This window comes from Coregonus lavaretus (assembly GCF_964263955.1).
Source record: "Coregonus lavaretus genome assembly, chromosome: 4".
Classification (NCBI taxonomy): domain Eukaryota; kingdom Metazoa; phylum Chordata; class Actinopteri; order Salmoniformes; family Salmonidae; genus Coregonus; species Coregonus lavaretus.
The window spans coordinates 45,171,463-45,181,820 of NC_139991.1; the positions used below are offsets into that span (position 1 = coordinate 45,171,463).

A 10,358-nucleotide genomic window follows, 5' to 3' on the forward strand; every position below is an offset into this window, starting at 1 on the left:
TGAATTCAGGCTGTAACACAACAAACGGTGGAATAAATCAAGGGGTATAAATACTTTCTGAAGGCACTGTACAAAATTCAATCAGACACCCCACCTGTGAAATGACAGATGACAGGAGGCGAGGCTTTGCAACATTTACTATAAATAGAACAGTTAGAGAGAGCACCATACATCTTCAGACAAGAGTTGACTTCGCAACAAGGGTTGTTAAAACAAAGGTAAGACTATTGTATACACATTTTATGCAGTATGTTTCACTCTTGTCTATTAATCAGGTTACATTTTTTCTCTGTTATCCATGGTAATTCTGATCCATGTACTATGAATGTGTTATTAATATTGTGAAAAGTAGTATTTTGTGAATTCTTTAGAGATGTCTCTGCAGTTGAGAAGAGAACAGTTATCTCTCACACTATCTGAAAAAGAGCTAAGGGCATAAGGATTAGCACATTAGATTTCAGAGAGCAGCATGGTTTTTCAAAAGAAGATCTGATGAACCCCTTTTTGCTTTTCAGAGATGAAGCCGTTTCCCTCCCTCCTGGCATTAGGGTTGTGCATGATGTTCAGCCAGCCAGCCCTGTCTACAGAGGAAAGTTTGGGTGGCCCTTTCATTCAAAGTTCAGTGGAGGAGGCAAAGAGACTCGTAGATGAAGCTTACAAGTACTCCAGAGAAAAGTGGGTGAATCTGACAGTTGTCTTTGTAGATAGCAGCACTAGTGTCACTGTGTGCAATTAGCAACATTTTCTCACTCAGTCTAAGAGATGGATTTACTTTTATTTATTTATTACGGTAGTCTTTCTTATTCCTCCTTATTTCCCTTTATTTTACTTTTTGTATTTCCTTTAGAAAATAATAATAGTTTCATAATTTATATTTTATCATTTCAATTTCTAATCATTTCTAATGATTAGGCCATACCCATTTTATGAAATAATTAACATATTTGTTTTAATTTTTAAAGTGAGGCTAGAGAATTATTTTTGTAGACCCTCATGTTAAGTTCTATAGTAACCTTAGTTCAACACTGAGCAACCTAATCAAGAAATATTAGCCTCTTGAGGCAGCCTTAAAGAGGTATAGTTCAGCCACAATCAGAGAGGAAGTTGTGTATCTCGATATAATTCTTGCCATAACCATGCAATTCTTCAGTACATTTTTCAATTTTTCAGATTTGTATTTGTATTTTATTTTTTAGGAAAGGAAGAGGGGCATCTGTTAAACATTTAATTACATTTGTATGGCCTTAATACAAAATCTTCCTCTACACTGAGTTTTTATTCAACTGCAGGGCCATGTTTCTGTTCATAACTCTGTCAGCTTCTTGTCCATAACTCAGGAGTCTGGAGAGAGTGCGTGGACAGTCCACCAGGCCCTCAGATGTCCTGCGTCTCCTGAAGCAGCCTGCCAGGGACACACGCTCTGCTGTTCGGTCTGCAGACTACCTGGAGAACACCCTGAGACTGATCCATGAGAAAGTCCACAGCACGCACAGGTTGCACAAACGCTCGCTCAACGCAACAGGTCAGTCACACACCGTCATACATACATACACACACATTCATTCTGTGAGAAATTCAGAATACATATTCACTCAGATGTAGACACACAGTGGTAATAAGTACACATACAAGTCTTTCTTATCCCTCGCTCTTGTTTCTCAGACCTGCTCACACCAGAGGAGCTAGACACCATTGTCCGGGTAACTGGCTGTGCAGCTCGTGTCAGCAAACCCTCCTGCCACACCACACCCAATGTTAACAAGTACCGCACAGCCACCAGCGTCTGCAACAACCTGTAAGAGCACCAGGGCTGGCGGGTTTACACAACAATTTGAAAGCCTTGCACACAGAAGTTGTGTAGGGTGGAATGTAAGGGGATGTTCATGTTCGTGTACACTATGTCTGAGGACTGGCTGAGTGCATAGGCTGCAGGAGATAAGGTCATGTCCCTTGAGTTCCTCAAGTGAAGTTTCTAAATTCTGGTGTGTATTTTCTTCATGCTTATCAGGAATTACCCTCGTCTTGGAGCCTCAAATACACCCTTCACTCGTTGGCTGCCTGCTCAGTATGACAATGGGGTCTCTCAACCCAATGGCTGGGACCGAAACACGCGCTACAACAACTTTATGCTCCCTCTGGTTTGACGAGAAAAAATATATTTGGAATAACTGCTACTATGTCACCACAAGTTTTATATACAGTAACATAATTGTATTTATCCTTCTCCCTCTTTCCCTCCTTCCCTCCCTGTGTGCAGGTAAGGGAGGTCTCTAACCGTATCCTGGCAACCAATGATACAGGTGTTGAGTGCGATCGCGAGTTCACACACATGGTCACCCTCTTTGGCCAGTGGAATGACCATGACCTGACGTTCACGCCCTTCTCCCCCAGCATCCGCTCCTTCAGCAACGGCCTGGACTGTGACGAGAGCTGTGAACGTTCCGAACCCTGTTTCCCCATCCAGGTCAGTCACAGTTCTCACATCACATACCACAGACTTACACTTAGAGCAGGCACTATGCCTATATAGTCATCTCTGTATATCTTGCCCTTTTCTATCCATGGTCCATGGATTATTAGGTCTTCAACTTCTGTTGTTTCCTCCATGAACAGATTCCTCCCAGAGACCCACGCTTGCCCACTGGCCCAGACAGCTGCATCCCGGTCTTCCGATCAGCGCCCGTGTGCGGCACCGGAGAGTCTGCTTTCAATTTCGGTGGTGTGGCCAAGAAGAGGGAGCAGATCAATGCTCTCACGGCCTTCCTGGACTTGGGGCAGGTGTACGGCTCTGAGGAGGGGTTGGCGCGTGACCTCCGTGACCTCACCAACGATGGGGGCCTGCTGCGTGTCAACAAAGAGTACAAGGACAAAGGGCGCGAACTGCTACCCTTCACAAATGTGACGGGAAACATGTGTGCCACCCGCCAGAGAGTCACCAACAGCACAAATGCGAAGGAGGTGCCCTGCTTCCTTGCAGGTTAGCTTTTTAACTCTGTTTGTCTGAGGAGTATAGACCAATGTATATTTAAGTGAAAGTCTAAAGAACAGAATGAGGCCTCTGCTCAACATTTTCTTCCAGTAACTTCACTTCCTTTTAATTAAAGCAATTCATGTACAACAGAGTGGGGAAAAAAAGTATTTAGTCAGCCACCAATTGTGCAAGTTCTCCCACTTAAAAAGATGAGAGAGGCCTGTAATTTTCATCATACGTACACGTGAACTATGGCAGACAAAATGAGAAAAACAATTCCAGAAAATCACATTGTAGGATTTCTTATGAATTTATTTGCAAATTATGGTGGAAAATAAGTATTTGGTCAATAACAAAAGTTACTCAATACTTTGTTATATACCCTTTGTTGGCAATGACACAGGTCAAACGTTTTCTGTAAGTCTTCACAAGGTTTATTTTGGTTTCATCTGACCATATGACATTCTCCCAATCCTCTTCTGGATCATCCAAATGCACTCTAGCAATCTTCAGACGGGCCTGGACATGTACTGGCTTAAGCAGGGGGACACGTCTGGCACTGCAGGATCTGAGTCCCTGGCGGCGTAGTGTGTTACTGATGGTAGGCTTTGTTACTTTGGTCCCAGCTCTCTGCAGGTTATTCACTAGGTCCCCCATTGTGGTTCTGGGATTTTTGCTCACCGTTCTTGTGATCATTTTGACCCCACGGGGTGAGAACTTGCGTGGAGCCCCAGATCGAGGGAGATTATCAGTGGTCTTGTATGTCTTCCATTTCCTAATAATTGCTCCCACAGTTGATTTCTTCAAACCAAGCTGCTTACCTATTGCAGATTCAGTCTTCCCAGCCTGGTGCAGGTCTACAATTTTGTTTCTGGTGTCCTTTGACAGCTCTTTGGTCTTGGCCATAGTGGAGTTTGGAGTGTGACTGTTTGAGGTTGTGGACAGTTGTCTTTTATACTGATAACAAGTTCAAACAGGTGCCATTAATACAGGTAACGAGTGGAGGACAGAGGAGCCTCTTAAAGAAGAAGTTACAGGTCTGTGAGAGCCAGAAATCTTGCTTGTTTGTAGGTGACCAAATACTTATTTTCCATCATAATTTGCAAATAAATTCATAAAAAATCCTACAATGTGATTTTCTGGATTTTCTTTTCTCAATTTGTGTACCTATGATGAGAATTACAGGCCTCTCTCATCTTTTTAAGTGGGAGAACTTGCACAATTGGTGGCTGACTAAATACTTTTTTCCCCCACTGTAGTTGCCCAGACACAGACAAACAAGTAAGTCTCTGTCTGCCAGGTGATGTCCGTGTGGATGAGAACATAGCCTTGACATCTATTCACACAATGTTCATGCGTGAGCACAACCGTCTGGCCCGTGCCCTGCGTCGTCTCAACCCACAATGGGATGCTGAGACACTCTATCAGGAGGCCCGTAAGATCATGGGCGCCTACACCCAGGTACCACAAATAGACACATATCACTAATACTCATGGTGTCAGTTCCTTCTCTCCGCTACTTGTCCAGTGCATATTCTCTAACACACACTCTCTTTCCCTTTGCTTCTCATTCTTACACATGGAAATATTCTAGAATATTCTCACTCTGACAAAGCTTCCCTATCACATAGACACCTAAAATTGTGTCTCTCTCACTCTATTCCTCTCAATCCCTCCTAGGTGTTTGTGTTCCGGGACTACCTGCCGCACATCGTGGGCCCAGACATCATGGCCCGCCAGCTCGGCCGTTACCCTGGTTATGATGCGAAGATTGATCCCAGCATTGCCAACGTGTTTGCTACAGCAGCGTACCGCTTTGCCCACCTGGCCATCCAGCCCATGTTGTCCCGCCTGGACAGCAACTACAGGGAAAATGCCAACTTCCCCAGTGTGCCTCTGTTCAAGGCTTTCTTCAGCCCCTGGAGGCTGGTGTTTGAGGGTGAGTGGTGGGAGATACTTTGTAGACCCCTTGCCAGTTGTTAACTAATTAACTTTGATGGTGGAAAAGGTTAAACATTTAAATATTCAATTCTCTCTCTGTCCTCCTTCAGGTGGTATCGACCCTCTGATCCGAGGTCTGGTGGGTCAGCCTGCTAAGCTGAACACCCAGGATCACATGATGGTGAACGCTCTGAGGGAGAGACTCTTCCAGTTCGTACAACATCTGGCGCTGGACCTGGGCTCCCTCAACATGCAGCGTGGACGTGACCATGGCCTGCCTGGTACACACCTGCCTTATCCCCTCTATATACTATACTGATACCACAGATAAACACATCTATACCATTATACTCATATCCCAGCTTATCCTTTACACATGTTAACATCAACTCTAAAATGTCCTTCATCTCTCTGTCTTCCTCAAAATAGCTATATCAATCTGTTCCATGCACTCATTCTTCTCTTTCTGTCCCCCAACCTAGGCTACAATGCTTGGCGAAAATACTGTGGACTCTCAACTCCTAGGAACCAGGTTCAGCTGGCTGTGGTTCTGAACAACAGAAACCTGGCCCGCAGACTGATGGATCTCTACGGCACCCCAGCTAACATTGATGTGTGGATGGGGGGCGTGGCTGAACCCTTTGTACGAGGAGGCCGCGTCGGGCCTCTCTTCGCCTGCCTCATAGCCACCCAGTTCCAGAGGATCCGCCAGGGAGACAGGTGTGTGTGTGTCTGTGTGTGTGTGAGTGAGAGGGAGTGGTTGTTCGAGTGTGTGTTTGTCTGTCAGAGTATGCATGTGTGTTTCATGTCCTCATCATGCTTGTTGATCCCCAGGCTGTGGTATGAAAACCCAGGCATCTTTACCTCGGCACAGAGGGCTGCCCTGAAATGTGCCTCTCTGGCTCGGATCATCTGTGACAACACTGGCATTCTACAAGTCACCCGTAACCCCTTCAAGATCTACAATCGTCAGACCAACGGTATCGTCAACTGCAACCGTATCCCACAATTAAACCTCAATGCCTGGAGGGTGAATCCGACTAAGGCCAAACAGCAGGACCAGAACCAGGAGCAGGAGCAGGAGCTGGAGCAGTCGGACCAGGACAATGAGGTAATTGGTTAATAACTCAATACTTCTGCACTGAGGTGACATTTAATCCATCCACAACCCATCCACCCCTATCTCCAAAAATCACCCTATTTTTCTGTATTCCTTTCTAGATCCCCCTGAAGTGAGGACCCCCCGGACCCCAGGGACCCAGCAGCAACGCCATCCAGCAGCTCTCCGCCTTCTCTGTCCAGCTGGCCAAAAACTTCCTTTGTTACTGTCACTTTTTGTGTTGATTCATTCCATGACAAATATTCAAGGAGTAGCCTACCATATGAATTGTAATCCATTGATTTGTGTAAAGGAATGCAAATCAAAATGTTTACAAATTATAAAGTTACTAAACAGAAAAGGAAACTACTGCTGAATTCCTCTATACACACCACCTTAACTTGAAAATATACATTGGCACTGAACATGTAGGACTACTGTAAATCAGTTAGTAGTTCTAGTAGCACATTTTGTATAATTTTATTTATCAACAAATGTAACAGTATTAGGTTATATTCGTAGCCTATGTTCAAATCAATTATCATCAGACTTTGTTAATTGAAGCACTTCCTGAATTGTGTAATGATTTAAATGTGTACTGCACTCCTATTTCCTTTACTGCTTTTTATGATTTATTTAACAAATATTTCATTTGATTGAAATATGTTGAATATGTCTAATTGTATAAATATGTACTGCATCAGAAAATGAAAATAAAAATGAACCTCATTTGTTTGCGGACCGCCATTATACCATAGAAGAAGAAGTTGGAAGTTGCCTGTCACGTGCAACAAACGCATGTGCAGATCATTTTTGTTCAGTACATGTAGTAAGTTCTATTGGTTTCTCAAAGTCATAAACGGAACTGTACACCAATTTACAATCATAACATCAATCATAAATAATTATTAAATAGTAAAATCCTAAACTAGCAAAACACTTTCGATATAATACAATGTAAAATATGCAATATATACAAAACAACAATACTACAAAGACAAGCTTTGGGGTGGCAGCTTTAGAAAATACATCTTTAGAGTTCTTAAGTAGGTGGGCTATATGGTGTGTGCATTGATCAGTTTAGAGAAGTATGGAATAGGAAAGTTCTGTGCGTGTCATGGGAGTGTTCCGTTTGTGGCTGTTGCTGTGCTGGTTGCCCGTCCAGTAATCTGCTGTCTGGTTGGGGGGAGCCAGTCTGCAAACTGGGAGTTCTGCAGGGATTTCGCAAATGAGTACTTGGTCAATGAATTCCTCAAACTGTCTGGAGACCCTGCTAGGGATGGAGACTCACCGCACATCAACCTTCATCCTATCCCTGGACTACATAAACGACAAACTTTCACCAGGGTCTGTAAAGCTTCTCCAGACACTGTGGATGTTTAGGGCGTTTGGTTCTCCAGGCAGAGAATTCCGGATTCTGATGTGAAACAGGTGTTCTGACCAGACATTGAAAGCACCATTTACGAATCTTGCAGAAGTTACAGTATAATACGAAGAAGTAGTGGCACAGGCTGCAGCCAAATTAAGTCTATGCTTGTTTACACCCATCTGTCGGGCAGACCTCCTCAATGACGTCACGTACCTTTCTATAAAAACAAGGTACACCCAACTACTGAAGAAAACACGCATAATAATCTAACTGCAAAAACTAAAGCAGGAAGCAGGAAGCACCAGTGACTCTGTTAATAAAAAAGTGGTCAGATGACACAGATGCTAAGCTACAGGACTGTTTTGCTAGCACAGACTGGAACATGTTACGGGATTCTTCAGATAGCATTGAGGAGTACACCACATCAGTCACTGGCTTCATCAATAAGTGCATCGATGATGTCGTCCCCACAGTGACCGTACGTACTTACCCCAACCAGAAGCCATCGATTACAGGAAACATCCGCACTGAGCTAAAGGGTAGAGCTGCCGCTTTCAAGGAGCGGGACTCTAACCCGGACGCTTATAAGAAATCCCGCTATGCCCTCCGACGAACCATCAAACAGGCAAAGAGTCAATACAAGACTAAGATTGAATCGTACTACACTGGCTCTGACGCTCGTCGGATGTGGCAGGGCTTGAAAACTATTACAGACTACAAAGGGAAGCACAGCCGCGAGCTGCCCAGTGACACAAGACTTCCAGACGAGCTAAACCACTTCTATGCTCGCTTCGAGGCAAGCAACACTGAAGCATGCATGAGAGCACCAGCTGTTCCGGATGACTATGTGATCACGCTCTCCGTAGCCGATATGAGTAAGACTTTTAAGCAGGTCAACATTCACAAGGCCGCAGGGCCAGACGGATTACCAGGACGTGTACTCCGAGCATGTGCTGACCAACTGGCAAGTGTCTTCACTGACATTTTCAACATGTCCCTGACTGAGTCTGTAATACCAACATCTTTCAAGCAGACCACCATAGTCCCCGTGCCCAAGGACTCTAAGATAACCTGCCTAAATGACTACCGACCCATAGCACTGACGTCTGTAGCCATGAAGTGCTTTGAAAGGCTGGTCATGGCTCACATCAACAGCATTATCCCAGAAACCCTAGACCCACTCCAATTTGCATACCGCCCCAACAGATCCACAGATGATGCAATCTCTATTGCACTCCACACTGCCCTTTCCCCACTGCCCTTTCCCACCTGGACAAGAGGAACACCTACGTGAGAATGCTATTCATTGACTACAGCTCAGCATTCAACACCATAGTGCCCTCAAAGCTCATCACTAAGCTAAGGATCCTGGGACTAAACACCTCCCTCTGCAACTGGATCGTGGACTTCCTGACGGGCCGCCCCCAAGTGGTAAGGGTAGGTAACAACACATCTGCCACACTGATCCTCAACACGGGGGCCCCTAAGGGGTGCGTGCTCAGTCCCCTCCTGTACTCCCTGTTCACCCATGACTGCATGGCCAGGCACGACTCCAACACCATCATTAAGTTTGCTGACGACACAACAGTGGTAGGCCTGATCACAGACAACGATGAGACAGCCTATAGGGAGGAGATCAGAGACCTGGCCGTGTGGTGCCAGGACAACAACCTCTCCCTCAACGTGACCAAGACAAAGGAGATGATTGTGGACTACAGGAAAAAAAAGAGGACTGAGCACGCCCCCATTCTCATCGACGGGGCTGTAGTGGAACAGGTTGAGAGCTTCAAGTTCCTTGGTGTCCACATCACCAACGAACTATCATGGCCAAACACACCAAGACAGTCGTGAAGAGGGCACGACAAAGCCTATTCCCCCTCAGGAGACTGAAAAGATTTGGCATGGGTCCTCAGATCCTCAAAATATTCTACAGCTGCACCATCGAGAGCATCCTGACTGGTTGCATCACCGCCTGGTATGGCAACTGCTTGGCCTCCGACCGCAAGGCACTACAGAGGGTAGTGTGTACGGCCCAGTACATCACTGGGGCCAAGCTTCCTGCCATCCAGGACCTCTATACCAGGCGGTGTCAGAGGAAAGCCCTCAAAATTGTCAAAGACTCCAGCCACCCTAGTCACAGACTGTTCTCTCTGCTACCGCACGGCAAGCGGTACCGGAGTGCCAAGTCTAGGTCCAAAAGACTTCTCAACAGCTTCTACCCCCAAGCCATAAGACTCCTGAACAGCTAATCATGGCTACCCGGACTATTTGCCCTGCCCCCCCACCCCATCCTTTTACGCTGCTGCTACTCTGTTAATTATTTATGCATAGTCACTTTAACTCTGCCCACATGTACATATTACTTCAACTACCTCAACTAGCCGGTGCCCCCGCACATTGACTCTGCACCGGTACCCCCCTGTATATATAGCCTCCCTACTGTTATTTTATTTTACTTCTGCTCTTTTTTTCTCAACACTTTTTTTGTTGTTGTTTTTTATTTATTTTTATAAATGCACTGTTGGTTAAGGGCTGTAAGTAAGCATTTCACTGTAATGTCTGCACCTGTGGCCAATAAAATTTGATTTGATTTGATTTGAACTGCACTGGAATACTTTGTGACAAATGTATTGTAATGTTTGTAGATTTTCCTATATTGTTTTACTTCCACTATTGGCCAGCTCAGTTTCAATTTCAGCGTTTTCCTCCTTGGCCATCATATATTTTATAAAGGATAGCAATCAATGTATCTATGCTCTGGACTTGCATTTTGTAAAAAGTTGTTCATTCAATCCCAGACATAGCCTTGAAAGAAAGGGAAATGTGCTACCTCCTACCCGGACAGTTTCTGATTGATAGAGGCTTCTCTGGTGAAATAAATTATTGTTGAAGGTCAAGGCTGTGTTCAAATAGTAGCTGTACAGTGCTGTATGTGCAATTTCACAGGATTTGTTTTAGAGTGGGTGAGAAGGCACTGT

The 10,358-nt window shown here is 44.9% G+C and overlaps 1 protein-coding gene across 1 annotated transcript; it reads left to right on the forward strand.

Annotated features, from left to right (window-relative positions):
• Positions 1 to 188: 188 nt before the first annotated feature.
• On the forward strand, positions 189 to 6,740 carry LOC311127127 (eosinophil peroxidase-like). Its single transcript, XM_084158892.1, has 13 exons — positions 189 to 218; positions 516 to 675; positions 1,338 to 1,522; positions 1,663 to 1,795; positions 2,009 to 2,138; positions 2,258 to 2,464; positions 2,614 to 2,977; positions 4,272 to 4,432; positions 4,652 to 4,910; positions 5,023 to 5,193; positions 5,395 to 5,632; positions 5,747 to 6,023; positions 6,134 to 6,740. Exons 2-13 carry the CDS (start codon positions 518 to 520, stop codon positions 6,146 to 6,148), a joined length of 2,298 nt encoding a protein of 765 aa, XP_084015018.1. The 5' UTR covers positions 189 to 218; positions 516 to 517; the 3' UTR covers positions 6,149 to 6,740.
• Positions 6,741 to 10,358: the final 3,618 nt, after the last annotated feature.

Excerpts from the sequence above, each read along its gene's own strand:
- LOC311127127 (XM_084158892.1), top strand. The coding sequence starts at position 518 with ATGAAGCCGTTTCCCTCCCTCCTGGCATTAGGGTTGTGCATGATGTTC. Across the intron at positions 2,139-2,257 it reads ACAACTTTATGCTCCCTCTG|GTAAGGGAGGTCTCTAACCG; the intron begins GTTTGACGAGAA and ends CCCTGTGTGCAG. Across the intron at positions 2,465-2,613 it reads AACCCTGTTTCCCCATCCAG|ATTCCTCCCAGAGACCCACG; the intron begins GTCAGTCACAGT and ends CTCCATGAACAG.